Here is a 20,724-nt window from a genome sequence, read left to right as displayed (position 1 = left end):
ATACACATTTTTGTACCGATACATTCCCAGGACTTTTCCAGGACTTTGAGGCAAATTTTACCATACATTCTCTGAAACGACCATCGATATTCCCTATCTATTCTACTACTATAAGCTATAGTAAAATATATTTTATTTAAACTATACTTACTTACTATAGCACAGGATTAGAACATTTAAATATAACCAAGGGACTGTTTATGAAAGGGGAGAGAGTGGTGCAGAAAGGAGCCATGTCAAATATTTTTTAAAGCAAGGGGCTTATGTTTCCTATTTTGGCTTTCAGGGAGACACATCCACTTTTAAGAAGCTGTATTTTTAAATTTTTCCCTTTTAAAACATTTGGGTGATTTTTAAAGAAACATGCCTTCCGAACCAATCACCAAAAATGACATCATTTATCAGACATAAAATGCAATTACTGAAGTACTATAGGTTAATTTTCAAAGTTCCGATGGTCCTTGAACACTCCATATGTTATTAAACATGTTTGTGAAACAAAATCCCTTTTCTAAAACTTTCAGTGTACATTTAGTTTTCCAAAAACCCTTCCAAGCCTGTAATTTTGTATTTGCAAATTCCATGTTTTTCCTAGGTTTTTCATATGGGTATGAACCCCATCTAGATAAATGTTCACATTTAAATCAAGAAAGTTGGTCACCTGGTAAAAACTGAATTTGGGGTATTTGGGGTTTAGACTGAACAAATGTGTCATTAGCTGAAACAACCAACCAAATCATGTCTACTTAGCAGACCTTTCTAATGCTTTCAGCTGCATCTCATGACCTTCATCAGCACACAGATGATTTAATCTGCTGATGAAGGCAACCACATACAGCTGAGAGCTCCATGGAAAATCTAGTACCTGGAGTTGACTACTAAACTACTCAGTATAAAGAATGATGCTTCACGCTCTATACCATTTTGTTTTAAATATGCATGCATTTTGAGTGAACATGCAACTTATTTGTGAAAAACAACATGGAGAAACACAATGTTACCAGGACACTGTACACATGCAGCCAACAACTAATCTCACCAATAGTGATGCAACACAGTATTGTGTCACGACTGTTGTATTATACTAAATATTTATTTAACTCCAGTGATGTATTTTGGATGTCCTGCTAATAACAGGCTTAAATCTAAATCATTAAAAAAAACTATGTAGGTAAATATCTAAATAATCGATTTGAGGAAATCAATCATTATTACAAACTGCTTGAATGTATCTGTATGTTGTGAATACAGAGATCCCTGTTGAAAATAATTCAGTATAGGTCTAAACACATGTAATAACTTCAGATTAGGCTTCAGAAACTGTGCGTATAGCCAGGGAGTCTCCCAATCCAAGCTACCTAATGCAGGCACGTAGAAACTGAAACAAAGAGATTTTAGTTAATTGAGTAATTCAAGCCAAAGTAATATTCACAGTATTATTTACTAAAAAAGTGACAACTTGACATTAAATGTTGACAGTGAATAAGCACACCTCTAACAGATAACCATAATCTGCATGTCTGCCATCCTTTAATCTTCATACTGATAATCTTCTGTAGTCCAGGTATCAACACATGGAAGGCATCTTAACATTTCAGAACAGAGATGTCGGTGTGACCTTGTCCATTCACAAAACTACAGCTGCTTCTCTCTATAAAAACCTGCCGATCAGTGTATTTATATTCCCCATGAATGGCCAGAGATGTTTCCCAGTCAAGAGTGAAGAAATAATGAAAGATACAATACAAACATCAGTGAAGACATGAACACTGCTTCTATCAGTATTCACTGTATTGTTACTTTTTACTTGATTTAAAAAAAAACAAAAGCTGAGGTCCACATTGACTTATTACTTCAGTGTAGTGGGAGGTTATTCAAATCTAGTGTTGTGCACGTACAAAATAAACAACTGATTGACAAATATGGTAAAGGTATAATAAATCATACAATCATGTTCTAAAGCATGTTAGTCCTAGTTTTAGTTAATACTGATTCAATGTATTAATGGGACATGACAACAGAGCTGTAATATACTCTATGCAGAGACACAAAACATTAAAAATGGTTTGAGGGAAGAGTATTTAGTTGGCATGGTGTGTGGTTGAGAAACACAGCTTCAGCGTGTACGGGTAAGGTCCACCTGGAAGAGATAAGACACAGAAAGAAAAGCCATACATTTTAAAGTTGGTAAAATGCTTAAAATTCACAATGTATCATGAAAACTCCACAGCCCACTTATATAAAATATAGGGATGTCAAGATCATGTTTTTTTTGCCCTGATCCCAAGTTCCAATCTGATACTTCTATTTTCCTAGATAATACAGCTGTACTGTGCACACTTTCAGTAGGCTTCTTAGAAATTATATAAAATCAATCCCATGTATAGCCTGTGCTTGACAATGTGAATAAATGAATAGCTCTGCAATGCATTAGCATTATTAATATTATTATTACTTAATTCTTTTACTGTCTGTCCCTTTAAGAGAGTATTCTCAGTCAGTGCATTTCCATGCACAGATAAATTGAGCTATGGCTTTGGCTCAATAAGGTCATTTCATTGGACTACTGGTCAAGTCAATTTAATTTAAAAAGCCAGTTATCACAAATCACAATTTGCATCAGAGGACTTTACAGCATACGACATCCCTCTTGTCTTTGGACCCTCACTACGACTAAGGACAAATTCCCCCCAAATAATCCTTTAACAGGGAAAAATAGTAGAAACCTCAGGAAGAGCAACTGAGGAGGGATTGCTCTTCCAGGACAGACAGACGGGCAATACAAGCACAGGAGGATAATCTATATATTGATGGAAGTATGTCAGACTCTGCCACAGTAGGTGGAGATATGCCCCCTTTCGGCTAACTGCTATCGATTAAGTCAAAATGTTTATTTTTAATAACTTCAGAGGAAAAAACACTGTGTCATGTACATATAATCAAATGACGCTGAGCAACTGACTAAAATTTCTTAAAAGAAATACAAAATACTACAGTTTAAAGTTGTATGTCACTCACATAAGCTAAAATAAAAAACACAAGTCCCTCCCCAGTGCTCAATAAAAAAAAAAAGCCTCACCCGTCGTCACATCTTTTGGTTGGAATACGCTTCATTAATACATTTGGCTATGTCTGCTTTAGCTCGTATACTTGCAGTGGTGAGTGAGGCTGTAGTAAACTCAGCACTACTGTCTGTCTCTCCTCAGAGCAGGGCAGAGAAACACCGTGCGCTACAGTTGAGGCCTCTGTCAAAAAATGCCCTGATTGGCCCAGATAATGATGGTTGAGATCAGTTTGAGACATCCCTAATAAAAACATGCTGATATTTTATTGTCACAAGGTGAGAACTTACTAGGGTTCTTCATCTGGTAATGGTTCATCAGAGCAAGAGCTTCCATGGCATCATTGATGGATTCCCACTCCAGAAGGCCAGACGAACTTCGCTCACCTTTTGTGCCACAAAATATGACTGGTTAGATAACACTTAACTGTGTGTTAATGCATCCAGCTAAACAGAGATCTGTATAGTTTTTATGATCATGCACTAATGTCCCTGAACAGACCCCTAGCAGCTGCAACACAGCTAAAGTACCAATATCCAAAACCATCTGAAATGTATTGTGTGCAATGTAATTTTAACTCAAATGAATTAAAGGAATTGAGTTATGTATTTAGAAAAAGAAATTGGGTTTCTGACACACCAACAGTACCCTGTATTGTAAATGTTTTGTATTCTTACAAACATCTTCCTACCCACTCATTACTTCACATGCTTTCAGAATCTAGAAGCCAGAATCATAATTTATTATTATTCATTAGAAAAACCAGTTTATCCTATTAGCCAGGCTGTCTCAACTCATATTACTCACTCTTTCCAGTGAAAAGTTTCACACTTGTGGGGCTCTTAATTCCCAGCTCATCGCAGACCTGGAATCAAAGTTAAAGTGAAAATTTGAGGCGGTGTGCATGAAATGTAGATTTCATTGACAGAATGATGGTGGCGTTTCCTACCTGGTTGAAGATCTCTACGGAGATGTCGGGCTGTGCATTAAAGAAGTGTAGGACATTACTGGGGTGCTGGATTCGGTTCTTGGCTGCCTGCTCTGGGGAGGTGAAGCGGTTGTTGCGGGATCCGTGGAAATCTTTGAAGCTGCTGGTGTTGTCCTCTAACTGGTAGCACTGTCCCGGCACAATAGCCTGCTGCTTGGACACACTGCCAAGGAGAGAGGGACAGAGGTCTTTCATCTGCATATCTAGGTCTGCACTTGGTATCTTTTTAAGAGCCGATGTGTTGTAATGGTCTGGACAACAGCTCTTACCAGACGTTGAGTTTCTGTCCGAAAAGGAAATTGTTGTTGAGGTGAGTGATGGCCCTGTCCACAGAGTAACAGTCTCCCATCTCCACCATAGCTGCTCCAGGCTTACTCTTCATGAACTTAATCTGAAGAAAGACAATATCTAACTGACTCACACAAAAAAGAGCAAGACGCTAATGCTGTAAGTCATTATTATTGTCATTATCAATTACTCTGTCAATGAGTTCCTCCATTCATTAATTATTTATTCTATGAAGTATTTAAAAAATAGTGAAAACCAGAATTAGTGCTGTGTGGTTTTATATTGCCACCAAGTTGCAGATTATATCCATGGCACACAAGATGAGTACCACCAATTGATTAATGGCCAGAAAAGTGTTTTTGTTGAACATTATATCACAATGTAATTGACCTCTGACCTTAGCATAGGCACTAAGCCCATTTATTAAAGACCTTTTTTTTGGTTATAGCTAATTGACAGAGCTAACTACATGTCTAACTTCTCCCTCCTTTTATGGTCAACTATTTGTCCAATTGTTGAAGCTCAGCAGGAAACATCTTTTCCTTGCCAACTGTTGTAATAACCATCTATCACTTCTTTTGCTTGTCACTTAAATGAGCGGAGTAATTGTCACCACCTAAACTTCAGTGATCACTATCCATTAAACTATACCATCACATTTAATTTTTTGAAAGTAGAGGATTCCAGCCATCAATTTTGGGGTGTCTCATGACTATTGCTACAAGAGTGTTAAGTTAGCGTCATTTCACTCACCCTCTCTACGTTGCCATAGAGGCAGAAAATGTTGAAGACCTTGTCGGCATTGATCTTAGAGGGCTCAAGGCCATAAACCATAAGAACCGGGGAGTCAGCGTGAGGACCATACTCCGGGGGTGGTGGTCCATAACCAGGGCCGTAGCGCTGGCTACCACGCCCACGCCCACCGATACCTGGCCCCATGCGGTGGGGAGGAGGGGGACCGTAGCTGTCATCATTGTAGCCATGATAACCTCCTTGAGGGCCACCTTAATTGGAGAAAAAAAACCAAATTGTGGTATAGGCACAGTATTGGAATGTGATCCATTCTTCAAAATGTCAGATCAATTTAGTGAATGGATATCTACCATAATCCGGTGGGTGGTCTCCCAAAAGAGCAGGCTGCCTCTGACGTTTGTTGGGATTGGCATTGGGATCTAAAATGGTAAAATAAAAGTTGCCTATCAAACAGCTTCCTTGATAAAAGTATCAGACTTAAAATATACCATGGGACAAGATTGTGATTAACATGCAAGAAAAGGGCCTGACATCAGTAATGTAAAAATAAAAGTCTGCAGGCTCTATTTTGCTAATCTAACATGTGACATAATGGAGATTTTTTTAGCAGTTTTTTTGGAAAATAGCTTTCAATTATTCTTTTAAAAGGCCTCCTTTATCAGCCATCCTAGTGCAAACACACACACACAGACACACACACACACACACACACACACACCTTGTGAATTGTTCCAATTGCCTTCACCATCAGCATCTGTGCAAGTACACATATACACACGTCAAATCCAAACAGACATTAAAAAAGTATAAATTTGGCAACATTGTATAAACATCCTTTTACATACTAGGCAATAATATGTAAAGGAAACATTCAGGTAAAGGCTGACAGAGGGAAAAAATGCATCAGTGCTGAGAACAGCACCTGCACTCTGAGTATGTTTTATTGAAAACTATTGGAACTATACAGTTGTTACAAACCAGGACACAACAGAGGTATAACATAAGAAGTGAACTGACATCAAACATTTTGACTAGATAACATTATGAAGGGGAGAGAATTACACCCAAATTGTAGACTGACTTAAAGCCATCAAAGTGCCAAAATGTAATATAATTTTACCCCATTTATGTCGTTAAAAAAAAAAAAAAAAAGGTTCTCCTGTGTGCTCCAGTCAACAAAACCCAAGGTGAATTCTCAGTGTCATCTGCCACCCGTTTTGTAAGGGCAACTTCCTGATGGTTAGCAGATCAACAATTTACAATCCCAATTCCAACAAAGTTTGGATGAACTATAAACTATAAATTTAAAAAAATAATGTAACGAGTTGCAAATCCATTTTGACCTATTTTCAATTGAATGCAGTACAAAGGCAAGATATTTATTGTTGAAACTGACCAAATCTTTCTTCTTTTTTTTTTTTTGGGTAAGTATACTCTTGTCCAGAATTTGATGCATGCAACATGTTTCCAAAAAGTTGGGATGGGGCAACTAGTTGTGGAATGCTCAATAAACATATGTTTGAAACATTCCACAGGTTAAAAGGTTTATTGGTAACAGATTAAAGTATCATGATTGGGTATGAAAGAGGCATCCTCAAAAGGCTCAGTCCTTCACTGCGAGTTAGACTACTTGGGCACATACTCCAACAGTTTCAGCACAATGTTTCTAAAAGCACACTTAGAAGGAATTTAAGAATTTCACCGTCTACAATCTATGATACAACGAAAAAAGATTCAGAGAATGGGGTAGGGCTGAAAACCAACATTGAATGCCCATGACTGTTGACACCTTAGGCTGCACTGCTTAGAAATCCAACATGATTGTATTAAGAATATTAATGCATGGGCTCGGAAACACTTTAGAAAACCACTGTCAGTAAACACAGTTCACCTTTCAGATTGTTTTTGGTAATCATAAACATCATGTCCTCCAGGCTAAAGAGGAACAGGAACATCCAGATTGTTACCAGCTTGAAGTTCAAAGCACCTGTGATGGAGTGTGGTGTTAGTACCCATGGCATCATGGGTAACTTCACATCTGTAAAGGCACCATAAACGTTTAAAGGTAAATCCAGGTTTTGGAGCAACATATGCTGCCATGCAGACGACATCCTTTTCAGGGACGTCCCTTTTTATTCCAGCAAGACAACCAGATATATTCTGCACGTGTTCTAACACGCCTGCAGTCCAGACATGACTGCCATTGAAAATTTGTGGTGCATTATGAAATGCTCAATACAGCAATGCAACTGAAGTCGTATGTCAAGAAAAAGAATTTCACTTTCAAAAATTCAACATTTACTGTCCTCAGTTTCAAAACACTTACAGAGCATTTTTAAAAGAAACAATAATGTAAAACAGGGGTAAACTTTTTTGGAATGTCTTGCAGGTATCAAATTCAAAATAAATGTATACTTACAGAAAAAACAATAAAGTTTTTCAATTTGAACAATATATATATCTTGTCTTTGTACAGTGCTCAGATCAATATAGGTCAAAAAGGATTCGCAAATCCTTGCATTCTGTTTTTGTTTATGTTTTACACATTGTCTGAACTTTTTAGGAAGTGGAAATGAACTTATAGTGATTAATGAAACTACATTTAATTAAATTTAATTAAAGTCATTAGAATTGTTAAAATGTCATGTTTTAATGATACTGCAGCGCCCCTGTGGATAGAACTGTATGAAATTTGACACACTTGTGCAGCGTGGCTGTGTGAACAACATTCCCACGTTAGTGTTAGATTTATGAGTTCCTACTCAAAACATATAAGAAATTAAAACTCACCAAGTGGTGGCCCTATTGGTGTCATTTTTAACACATTCAGTATTTTCAGATGGAGCACCTGTCATTAAAGTCTTTTTCATCCTCATTACTATCACCTAATGATACAGTGTTTCTCCTCTATGCAACTTACAATTATGTCAGCAAACACAATTTCTTAGTATCACCCAAACATATTTCACATTATCTGTTTGGTGAAACGTTGTTATTTTGCAATTCTACATAAACAAAAAATAGATTCACTATCCCAAATACAACCTGCACTGTAACCAAAATATTTATCTGCAGCATATTTATGATATGCATGGACTGCAGGTACACACTGTGAAATAAAAACTGGGAGAATGTGCATTGAACACCATGGATAATGCATTGCAACTAATGAAGTTAATCATACAAAATCTGTGGCTGCTTATAATGAATGCTTAATTGCAGACTGCCAATTGAGTATGCCTTGAAAACCACACCCTGATGAGCAATTCAAGGGGAGATCACTGGGAATAGTCATCAAATGAGGACTTAAAAATATGAGCACCACTTCCACAGCCCACTCTGCATAGAATTTGCATACTGCATATAATCTGAATATACCAAAGTCTGATAGTTTTATTCAACAAGAAATGATCAGAAAAAATTACTTAATCCACCTTAGTTCAATTAAATCCTTACTCAAGCAAACAAAACCCGTGGATGTCATCATCATGTGTCACTACTAGGTGTGAAAATAACCTTAGATCAGTGCGAAAACCAAATAAAAACAGCCAGCACTAAAACCAAAATCCAAATCTGTAATATAAAATTCCACCTTTAGAATGGGCAATTTGAAAGCTGCATGTAAATTACTAGTGTTGCAACAGGACAGTAAAAGCCAAATTATAAACTAAGTTTTACCCAAATATCAAAGTCGAAGCTGCCTCCACTTATTCCCTTATGTACTAAAGTGCTTGCTAACCCTACACAAGACAGTATAATCAGCAGATCCTATATGAAGCAAATCATTAGAATATATTAACAGTAATAAAAAAGTAGCAAAGTTAGCATGAGAATTCAGAGCCAGTTTATCAACAACATTAAATTATTCTAGTATTAACACATGATGGCTCAACAATTTCAAAATGGTCATGTTGTTTTAGTTTTACATAACTTTTAACCATCAAGTCAGATTATTAATTCATTTCTGTCAAGTACTTACAGCACCACACATGGAGCATGGGACACAGTGGGCAGGTAGGGGGCAGTCTTCAGCAAGGATGCTACCCGCCAACCTCTTGACTCCAGCCTCAACTCATTCTCCCTCTTCAGTCTTTTCTTCCTTCTTTCCTTCCTTGCATCCCCACCACCAGAGAGAAAAGTACATCCACACATCCATGCTTGGTTTTGCCTTGCTGCCGCTTTGTTTTGAAAGTTGCTATTTGAGGCTGATTTCCAGCTTACCGTGCTCTGACCACAAAGCAGGACATTTGCACCATTTGAGAGTGGGCTGTCTGTCCACAGACACACTGAGCCAAACCTGCATCACACGGGAGGCGTTAAAGGCATCACTATGGGCCAGTGCAAAAAAAGGGAAAATGAAACAACGCAGAAACAACACAAGAACAGCACAGAGAGAAGAAGGGAAATGGGGAAGAAGGTACAGGGAAAAAACAGAACAGAGTCCATAAATGTAAAAAAGGTTTAGGAAAGGATTTTTGATCTGTTTGCCTTTGTGCTTGTATGCTTGATAGGTGTCTGATGCTTGTGTCTTCATAGGCCCCCCTGTGGATATTTCTTCTCATGTAAAAATGGACGCTCACATGATGCTTGCTTATTTGGTTTAATAGCTGTCAGCCACTTGCAAAGTGAAAAGGCATCTAGTGCTTGACAATAAATCATCTTGAATGGCTGCATGAAGATGTGTTGTCATGGCAGTTCAGCTGTGTGTTGCCGTGGATATTCAGCTCGTTGTGTTGTCATGTTGTGTTCGGCACAGGAAGGTAGAGACGAGCGCTTTTAGCATCTGAGAAAGAAATGGCCTCTTTTTGTTTACTGCCCCAGTATGTGGTATCATCTGTTCCCTGGTCGGGCTGAATCTGTCTGAAAACTCCTCTGTTGCTCCCTGTGGTTGTGTTATGGCAGGCACATCCCAAGGGCTAGGAGGCGTGGCCACAATGACCACACACCTGACTCCCGCCCTCCTCATCAATGTGTTGTGTCAAAAGTGGCGACTCCTCAGGGCTCTGCAGATGAGATGTGCTGTACTGGTAAAGAGGTGGTGGTAGATGCTTATCAATCTATCAACATCGGTCTGTGGTGGATATGCGAGGTGTCTGTTAGCATGGCCGTGCCGTATTTCTGTCCCTCACACTGAAATGGTGGCTACTGTCCACCACCAAAAATAAAATGATTCCCATGTCAGGTGGTGGAGATAGGGGTGATGATGGACTTGGAATAAGGAAGTACTGAGTTGAGGTTGTGTTCCAGTATTTGTTGCCCCACTGTGTCCGATGTATGCCACAGAGCAGATACACATTACTTGTGGCTGTGGGTGCTGTTATACTGTAGCTGTAGAAGTCGCTGTGTCTGCTTAGAGGTTGACGTAAGCCTGTATGAGTTTGCACAGTGAGGACATAAGGAGAACCTCCAGTTCGTAAGGCAGTTACAATCTACAGAATATCCAGAAAAAGGTCAAACACCTGTATAAAACCTGAAATGTACATGTTGTCGTCCCGGTTGTGTGCAAGAAAACAAAAACCTACAACCTTTTACAGTGTTTGGCAAATAAATAAATAAAAATAATAATAAAATATATTTTTTAAAAATCCTCCATACAGATACACTTGCGTAATTATCCGTAGTCACGTTTAAAATCACAGCAAAATCCCTGCTGACCACACAGAATCTAAAGCAAATATGAACTGCAGTATCATCTTCTCCATCCCATACCCTGAAATCTTATTACCTAACAGTAAACCACAAAGTGCTAAGTGGCTGATTAAGCTCCTTTTTTTTAGGCATGCGATTATCTTGTTTTTCTGTTCTTTGCCTATTATTAACATGTTGCTTTAGCATTACATTAACAAAACTCATATCTAATAACAAATTATGTAATTCCTGCCCATAAAAAATTATGTCCATATTATTTGGCCTTTGCCAAAGTTCATCAGTGAGTCTTAAAACAATACAAATTTGTTGTCACTACAAATACTGATTTGAAAGATTAATAATGTGGATGACACTAAAAACTGAGTTTCTAATTTTCCATTAAAAAGGTCCCATGAAATGCAGAATATTCTTGTGTTCTGGATCTGTTGTTCCACCATCACTGGTTATGTGCAAAACACCAAAAAATTTTGCCCATCATTAATTATACTAGATCCCCACACTTTTGCAAACTGATAAGTGTCTTTTTTAAATAACTCATCATGTACTTGGGACGTATGTAAAATAATCCATCCAATAAAAATGTACTCACAGACTCAGATGCCAACTTCAGCACCTACTGTGTTTGCTAATCGAAAATGCTCCGCCTAAACTCAAACCCAAGCCCTCCCAGCATGAAGCCTTTACATCAGGTACTAATATGCATCTTGGGTGATTAGATCACAAGTGGACAACTTACAGTCAGTGTGATCAGACTTGGCATTAGAATGTGTCTACATGGGGCATCGGTGGCTGAGTGGATAAAGCAGGCACTTCATGAATACAGGCAGTGTACTTGCCGCAGCGGCCTCGAGTTCGATTCCCGCTTGTGGCCCTTTGCGGCATGTAATCCCCTCTCTCCCCCTTTCACACTATTGATCTGTCCTGTCAAATAAAGGCAAAAATGCCAAAAAAAGAGTGTCTCCACTTGTGAACACTGATCTGCTACCACTTTCCCACTCTGTGTGCAAACAAACATGTAGACCTACATCATTTAATTCAAGTGTGAGCTCTGTGATGGGTACAGCAGGAGAGAGTGTACTTGCACGTGCGTTCGCACACACGCACACACAGTCAGTGACATGGCTAATCATGGCTATTGTTACCAAAAGTTTTTTTTTTACAGGTTTAACGACAGAGTTGATATGAGATTGTTGGGACAGTTAAACAGCGGCTGTTGTGTTGGTTCGTGCCGATTCGACAGATGCTGAACTGACTGTTTGGGAGGGGAGTGGCTGCAGAGATGGTCTTTCTGCGCTGTGTGAGCTGTGTAACAGCAGCAACAGAAAGTTTGCTTTTCCAGGGAGGTTGTCATTTCAGCAAGAAAGACAGCCAAGTAGGCAAACCATCGATATGGCCGAGGACACATAGGCGTACACAGTGCTGAAAGAATGTGGCCATATGTGGTCCAGCATACCCCCGCATGTGATATAAGTGATCTGATCCTTAGGTGCACTGAAGACACACTGGGTGCACTCACACCTGTACTTAGAGCTGTCCACTCATGATTTGTTCACCCAAGACGCATGCGAAGACCAGATAAGAGCAGGGTCATTAAGCCCTTCCTGCAAGCAAGAATACATGTTCCACACATCAATGCCTGAAAAATGTTTCAAATCTCAGGAGTCGTTTCATGGGACCTTTAACCAGAGGTGTGCCGAATGGCCTAACAAGTCAACTCAGCTTGCTGGTGGAATGACTTAGATTAACTATGATAAAATCTCCACTATGTTTGAAAGAATGCTAACAGGTGTGATAGTTTCTGTAGTGTATAGTAGGCAGGGGGATGAGTTGGGTCGATTTCCGTTATTTCCGTTCCAGTCCGGTGTACAGGTTTAAACCGGTTTGATTTTATACAAATCGGCTGAACTGGCATTTGTCATTATACCAAGTTCTGGCACACTAAAAGGTAGCCTACAACAGCAACCTGTGCTGACAGCGTAACAGCGCTAACTCCATCTAGTATTACATTAGAATAAGCTATATAACAATGTGATTAACATATTGTGTTTATTGTATACTAATAGAGTCATTGGTGTCTGACAGACCGTGTGCAATTCACTGCCAGCAGAGGCCAGTAACATAAAGGAGATCAAATTTCAACAGAGGTGGGAGGGGTAGAGGGAGAAACGTTTTGTTTGTTAAATGCATTTTGGATTTAAGCTTACAAAAGATGTGTTCTAATTGGCTGTGAGCGCTTTAAGCTGAACTTAAGTAGGATGCCGTTTGCATTTATTCCTGTCGTTGCAGCAATAGATGAGAAGGGCTCATTGATGAAGTGAAAATGAGTTATAATTATGACACCTCCTCACTTTACTCCAAAAACCTATATGAGGTCGCAGCTGGCTGGAGACAGCCAGGAAACTTAAAGTTTATGGTAAAAGATGATCAGTGATAACAACCTACTTGCTGTTGGCTATATAGTGTGTTATTTCAAGTAAACATTACAACAAAAATGGGTTTTCTGTTCAAAAACCGATCTCTAGTCTTTGTGGTTTGTTGCATGATATATCAGAGGTGCATTTTTAATAGAGTCAATGTGGACTGAGAGCTCCAACATTATATGATTCAACAGTTGTGGTGGTTATAGTGTGACGCTCGTTTGCTGTTAGGACACAGTGTCATTTTGTTCTACTCGGGAGCAGTTGCTGACTCAAGTGCGACACCTAGTGGTAATATTCACTATTCTGGTCCAATCCGGTCAGGTCCGTTTCTTAATATCAAACCGGTTTGTAAATGTTTACATCGGCCCAACCCTGGACAGGGGGGTGAGGTTGTGTATCTGTGACATGCTCTATAGGGAATGTGAACCTATGTGAAGAATGGTGCGTCTGCATATGCTACTGTGACGGCTGCATTGGGCTGTTCACATGCATGAGCGTGTAATAGAGGTTGGCTGCCCTTGAGGTTGCTCCTCATGCCCTTACTTTGAGCCTGCTGTGTTGCGAGAAAATGCATGAAGACTGTGAGGGCATCACAGGAATACTGCCTGTGAACACTGAGTTGAATAGCATGGTGGACAGTGGAAGAAACCACTACTCTGTGATCACAGGAAATACCCCTGGAGGCAGAGAACCCATACCATCCCATACAGTGGAATGAGAGGAAAAGAGGAAGAAAAAAGGGGAAGAAGGGTTGGGGACAGTATGTTACCTTGGCCACTGAGGTTGGGGTTGGTATAGTCCCACGTGTCCTGGTCATTCTTGAAGACATTAAGGCGTGCTGGCTGTAAATATAATTGCATTTCAAAAATCAAAACTAGTTTCCTCTCACTGACATCTAGTGTGAGGGCACAAAGGTTGATTAGACATTACCATACACTTACCTTGGCATATTCGATCTTTAGAGTGCAGCAGCCAGAATAGATGTCTGCCCCATTCAGAGAGGCCTTCGCCCTCTGAGCACTTTGGACCGAATCAAATGTGGCAGCAATGAGTTAAGGTAAGGTCTGATTGCATGAAAACTACTGAGGAACACGGTATAACTAAACATCAACATATTGTACAATTGTGTCCAAAAGACCACTGTCGAATAAAAAAAAGACAATTCTTGAAAGGATATTCTACCATGGCCTGAACACCATTCTTTCTGAAGATGACAATTCTCTGTACAGGACCACAGTTGTTACAAATGGTGTAGAGTACATCCTGTGGAGGCACACAGAAAAGTTCATATAGTAATCCTCTGACATATATAGTGCACATATCACCTTTAAACAACATCACACATGACATAGGTTTAACTTGCCAGGGGACTTTCTATAGGGGTCAGAGAGCACTAACACTGCTCTCTGACTTTTATATTTAAGCCATAATAGCTGATTAGTGACCCTAGTTTTGTTAGTGTGTATATTCCTGGAGCACAAGTTTCTTGTGCTCAGTTGAAATCCCCATCCGTGTGACCCGTCCGGTTTTGAGTCCGTTCAGATCTGCCACTCGGACTCTGCTTCCTCTCTCTTTCTTTGTTTTCTATTACTGCTCTCTGGCATTCATATTTAAGTCGTAATTGCTGATCAGTGACTCTAGGATCCTCATTGAGTGCTTATCCTTTTTACTGCTCACCACCTTGGGTCTGTTGAACTGCACTACCCTAATCCCGTTGCCTCTCCAGAGCATTCCTGCTCCCTTGTTTCCTAGCTTTCCCAGATCCTGGCCGCAACCCTGGATGTACCCCTCGCTCGCCCTGATTGTGGTCTTGGTCCTGCTGATGCTGTGATCATCCCTTTGGACACCTCCCTATCAATATACACATGAGACTCTTATCAACACCCACAATATCATCATAGAGCGCATTTGATAATTTCACACCTATCGTTAATGTAATATGACATGCGTCTGTTTCCACTACTGATGTGCCCCCCCTCTCTTTGCCACAATTGTATTTAATTTGTTATTTACGACATCTATTGCACGTCTGTCCGTCCTGGAAGAGGGATCCCTCATCATCTTCTCCGCTCTTTCTGACGTTTCTTCCTTTTTTCCCCGTTACAGGGGTTCTGTTTCGGGAGTTTTTTCTTGGGTGGTGTGAGGGTCTAAAGACAGAGGGATGTCGTACACTGTAAAGCCCTCTGAGGAAAACCATTTTTTGTGATAATGGGCTCTATAAATAAAATTGACTTGACTTGACTTGACAAACACAAAAGCATACTGTTTTGCTGATTGTTTCCCAAATTTAAATGGATTAATAATTGCATTTTCTATGAAAAGTATTCAGTGATATCAAAATGGAAAAGAAATCCACAGTTGTTAGGAAAAGTATAAATGTAGAAGAAAAGAATGACAAGATGCAGTTTGTTTGCATTTTAAAACCATGCTGATGCAAAAAAAAGGTCTATGTACTTTAAAACTCCACCTACCATATTGCTTTGAATTCTAACTAGATAGGTTTCCATTACAGATTTGTGCAAAAATTAAGCAATATTTTAGAAATCTCAATAATAATTGCGAGATGACTGAGTTTCCACTGAGTGATGTTCTATGATTTCTCCTCTGGTGATAACATTCCAAGAAGCATTGTGATGGTTGTTCAAAACAATAGCAGCTTTATTTCTATTGCAGCCACCACACTAGCCGTCATTATTTACAATCCAAGGCCACGTAGGCGTGTTATGGTGCAATAAGGAAAAGGCGAGCACCTTACATGGGAGCGGCCACGTATGAGGGATTTCTGGGAGCTGATAGTCCACGATTTCACAGAGGAATTATAATTCAAAACTTACATATGATCCACTCAACTTTTGAAGAGTTATGTGACGCAGTAACATCTCTTGTAGCTCCTGCTGCATCATGAGGGAGCCAGTTCCTACTGACAAGCACATAGCCATAGCATCATGTGACCTATACAAGCCAAAAAATGTTTCCATTGCAATTTTGTGAAATATGGCTTTTTTTTAAATTGCCTGATATACCACCTAATAGGAGCAGAAAAAACTTTTTTGTGATAAATCTGAGTTTTTTCTAAACTGACCTGTTTCCATAGGCATATTTTGTATTTGCAATTTCAATTTGTGCAATTTGGGGGTTAATGAAAACCTACCTTGCACTGCCTACTTCAGCAAGAACCCACCCAAGAAGTCAATCCTGCCCATAATGATAAGTATCTCTACCTTGATCCTGTGAACACTCCACCAATACTATGATTATTATTGTCACATTAAATTTTACACTGCACAGATGCCACTGCTCTGCCTATTTTTCAATATGAGCAAACTCAGTGCTCATTCTACCCACTTCAAAGCAATATTATGCAGCTTTTCCACCTTAAAATAGCAGTTTCGAAGTCCATCTAATAGTACACTAACTTTCGACAAAGAAAATGGCATCTATCCCGATCTCACAGAGCCCCCCAGTTGCCTGCTTCCAGCATTTTGTACCTTGGTCCAGCGGGCCGCGGTCCTCTGAAGAGAAGTGCCTATGGCTTTATGGCACTACAGCACACACCAGCCTTCAGCTAAGAGGAGCCAGTTGGATGCTGCATATACCAAGTCAGCCAAACGTTTCTGTGAAAAGTTGCCTCTGCCTGTCTTATTTCTAATCAGGAGAGTCTCTCTGTAAATGATTTATTAGATTTAGGTAAATTTTTTAAAATTTAGAGTGCAGGAGGTTCATCTCACTACACAGTATAGAGACCCATTCACAGAAAAAGCAAGCTCAAATAAATCAGAATAGCAAAATCTCAGAAGATGATAAGATGGATAATGTGCCAATGTGTAGCAGTATCCATGTAGTTTGTTTAACCCACATCAAAAAGATTTTTTCACATTGCCAGACTCATATCTGACATGTTCACTGATTTGTTATTAAACACTGATGTATCCAGTTCAACACACTACTCCATAAATTATGGTGCAATACTGTCACAGGAACACAAGGTTAGGTTTTTTTTATAATCTGTTACCGTGGTGATGGGATAGATGGGGTTTATGATGGTGAGGAGCAGCACACTGTTAACGCTGCGGGTGTCGTCTGAGTCTCCTGGCCGGGAGATCTTTTGGCTTGTGGAGTAATTGATGAAGGCGGGGTGGCCTGCAATGTAGACCTGGTTTTCCGCTGCATATGTAACAGCATTGCAGGAGCCATTCATGTCCTCATACTCCACCAGGGCCTGGCGCTTCTTGGGCATCATAACCACATAACTGTAAAGAAATATTTCAAGAAGAGTTAGAGGACTTAAAGACTGGACTACTGCACCACGTTTCCACATGAATGTTTTAAATCATTGGCAACCTGGTTGTACTTTTCCTATCCTTAATTATTGTGGGTGCAACATCCGGTGAGATAGAGGAAGTAACATTAAGCTAGTTAGTGCCATAGCTTTTCCACATTAGTCCCAGTAACTAATCATGGTGGCTAACTGCAAACAACCGTTCTTTTCAAAAGTAATTTGCCTCAAACAAATCAACTGTTAACACTGTCAACTCCGTAGGCACAGTTGCAGGCCGAGCTAACAGTGTTAATAAACCAAACCAAAAACATGACCTCCTTTGTGGACGCAACAAGCAAGTGAACATTGTACTCCAGCAGTGCTCTTTCTCTGCTGGATGTGAACAGTCTGAAACAGGTTTCTAATAAAGCACCCACAGCATCTTGATAAAATGACAGTGGGTCAGGACTGTGTCATCTGTGAATACCTTTATGAGACTGTGAAGGTTCACACATCAGGTCCATTAAACCTGCAGCATGACAATCACACCACGCAGAAATAAAGTCAATACAGTGAGCACGTTATGCATAACTTACAGGGTCTGCATTAATATTACCTGATGGCCCCAAACTCCTGCAGGGCCTCCACCAGGTCGGCCTCCATGATGCCGTCCACCAGGCCCCTGATGTGCACCACCGGGGAGGGGAGCGGTTTATGAGGGTCATCATAGCTCTCCTGAAGTGGCCACACAACATGATGCACAGAACATTAGAGACACGGAGCTCTCATGCCGCTGCTGAAGACACGATGGAGCAGTACAGCGCTACACACCAGCTGTAACTTTCTTATAAAAACAAAGGTTATTGCGTTGGTGATTAGCGTTACTTACGTTATTCACGTAAGTTACTGCTGACATGAAAACCGCCTGAAAACGACTCCTATTTGTTTGTGTTTGCACACCTCACGGTTAACAAAAGCCTGGTGTCCTTCCGTACAGAAAATTATATTTATATGTGGTTGATTTTATTTTATGTTGTTCGTGGCCGTTAACGTTACTCTTTATCAACCTGACCAAAGTAACATTATCGTTACCGTGAACTGGTTTGCTTCGGTTAGCCAGTCAGCTAAATTAGCTTCTTCATTTGAGCTAGCTGCTTGATAAGCGCCACTATTTCCAGCTAAATTCTTCCCTTAGAAAAACAAAACCCAGCAATTATTAGCACAATAAAATGCTAATAACTAAGACCAATGGGACAGCCTCACCGTTGTCATTCCTCCGTCCTCAGTTTTCTGTCTTTTCGTTGCTCTGCCGCCTTCTCCGTAGTATCGGCCCGCAGCAGCAGCCATGTTGTCCTGTCCCCTGTGCCGGGCTGCTGCTGCATTCACGGTATGTGGGGGAAAATGGGAAACTGTACAGCTGAAAGCAACGGCTCCATGTCGCGCTGTGCATGGTTATCTAGCGGGGTTCTCAGCAGTAAAGAAGTGTTAATTGGATGTTTTTGGAGATCTTCAAACTACATCTCTATATAGTGCTGGACTTCAGCAGTTATCGAGAGTCTGTTTACAGTATGGTATTGATTTTGACATAACATATAATGCAAATAAGTGTAACATCATGATTGTCAGACGTAATAAAGACAGAAAATTTGTATTTCCTGACTTCCTACTGTCTGATAGTGCTATCAGTGTGTGTGATGGGATTAAATACCTGTGCTTCTACATCAGCAGCGACCTGTCAGATGATAAGCATTTACTCAGAGTAAGTTATACGCACAGGGTAACATGTTGGCATGCTGAATGTAGTTTGTGTACGTAGACTGTAAAAGCCTCTCTTTCCTCTCTGGTACAATGCAACCTGTGCAACAATTTCAGCGGTAAGTTTTCTTTTAGTTCCCAGAAAGTTAGGGTAACTTTCTTTATAGACATCAAAAAATGTTTAAATTGTTGTTGTTGTTGTTGTTGTTTTACTGTTAACTTATCACATTACATTACATTTTCATAAAAAAATGTTCTGTAATCTCAGTCCTCAATTACATTTTATGAATGTTGCTTTGAAAATGTTTCTCATGTAAGATTGTTGAAATGTTCTATAAAAGAACATTCACTAATCTGACACCTCTCAACATCACCCAAACATCCTCAGAATGTTGTAGTTACAACGTTACAACAACATTTAACTTTACAGGAACATTATTTGAAATGATAAACATCCTTAAAACATTCTTTGAACATTAGATTAAAATGTTTTGCAATAATGTTTTAAAACATTATCACAAATTGTAGGTATCCTTAGCCACTGTTGTGGGAATGTTCCCCCAAGCAGGGGAAGGGGTTCAGCACATAGACTGTACAGTCTATGATTCGGCACAAATTATGCCGTTAAATCAGTATCTTGATATACCATGCCTGTCAGATGGATGGATAATTTAAGATAAGGAGAAATGCTCACTAACACAGATTTCAACAAATTTGTGTCTAAATTTCAGAGACATATCTCTCGATTCCCCGAAGAAAGTTTTTAACTTAAAAATTATAAAAAGGAGGAAAAAAAGCATTGCCTTTAATTTTTGTTCAGAATATCTATCTTTATACAATTACTACATTTCAGTTAACATTTAGTTTATTCATCTGCAAATACTGTTTTCACAATGCTATATTACTTTATTTTATATTTTATTTGTGTTTATATGTTATCCTATATTTGAATTTGCTCAATTTAGTCCACAGATTCTCATTTTGCTTTTACTTGCATGATTTAATTTTTTTATAAATATTTTTTGGGCATGATGACTGCTTCTGTAATTGTTGCGGAAGAAAATGCATGTATTACCTGTATGACCCTGTAGCTGTGATGTCATAGTCCTCCTCCATGAAAATGACTTGAGATGTATCTCAGAGGTCTGTTTTGGAGCCTTTTTTTTCTGTCTGTTAACACACTTCAGAAAATTGTTAGATGTACCATAAAGACCCAGATTTCCATCCTTTTAAGAACCTTGATGCCACTATCCAAGTTTTTTGTATGTATAAAATCATAATCTATCCTCTATAACATGAAACCCAGAATTCAATAAAATGTATTTAAGTGTGTCCCAGAACAAATACCCCCAATGACTTAGCACATTCCCTCTTAAAATAAATAAACGATTTACTTTCTTCAACGCTAATGAGGGAGTAATACCTGGACAACCAATGTAAGTACACCTGAGGACACACAATTTCAATGAATTAGGACATCTTACAATAAATTACAATATATTTTTGTTCACATCAGCTCAAATACATTGAATTACAAAGACATCAAATTAC

General features: G+C 39.3%; 1 protein-coding gene across 2 annotated transcripts; it reads right to left on the bottom strand.

The window, feature by feature from the left end:
• Nucleotides 1-1,422: 1,422 nt before the first annotated feature.
• On the bottom strand, nt 1,423-18,792 carry hnrnpl (heterogeneous nuclear ribonucleoprotein L). Of its 2 annotated transcripts, XM_042498816.1 has the most exons (14): nt 18,682-18,792; nt 18,035-18,153; nt 17,173-17,410; nt 14,338-14,423; nt 14,102-14,198; nt 13,930-14,002; nt 5,810-5,845; nt 5,442-5,510; nt 5,092-5,342; nt 4,320-4,441; nt 4,012-4,213; nt 3,870-3,927; nt 3,353-3,448; nt 1,423-2,140 (listed from the first exon to the last, which is right to left on the bottom strand). In XM_042498816.1, the coding sequence occupies exons 1-14, from the start codon at nt 18,763-18,765 to the stop codon at nt 2,082-2,084; spliced, it is 1,590 nt and encodes a 529-aa protein (XP_042354750.1). In that variant the 5' UTR covers nt 18,766-18,792; the 3' UTR covers nt 1,423-2,081. The 2 variants fall into 2 exon arrangements, with proteins under 2 accessions (XP_042354750.1, XP_042354751.1); XM_042498817.1 differs by lacking the exon at nt 5,810-5,845.
• Nucleotides 18,793-20,724: the final 1,932 nt, after the last annotated feature.

The sequence above is a fragment of the Plectropomus leopardus genome, chromosome 13 (assembly GCF_008729295.1).
Source record: "Plectropomus leopardus isolate mb chromosome 13, YSFRI_Pleo_2.0, whole genome shotgun sequence".
Classification (NCBI taxonomy): Eukaryota; Metazoa; Chordata; class Actinopteri; order Perciformes; family Serranidae; genus Plectropomus; species Plectropomus leopardus.
Note: the sequence above shows the minus strand (reverse complement) of the source record. Positions and strands in the feature narration are given on the sequence as shown.

Excerpts from the sequence above, each read along its gene's own strand:
- hnrnpl (XM_042498816.1), bottom strand. The coding sequence starts at position 18,765 with ATGGCTGCTGCTGCGGGCCGATACTACGGAGAAGGCGGCAGAGCAACG. Across the intron at positions 5,511-5,809 it reads CAATTGGAACAATTCACAAG|ATCCCAATGCCAATCCCAAC; the intron begins GTGTGTGTGTGT and ends TTACCATTTTAG. Across the intron at positions 4,442-5,091 it reads TCTATGGCAACGTAGAGAGG|ATTAAGTTCATGAAGAGTAA; the intron begins GTGAGTGAAATG and ends GTCTTTCTTCAG.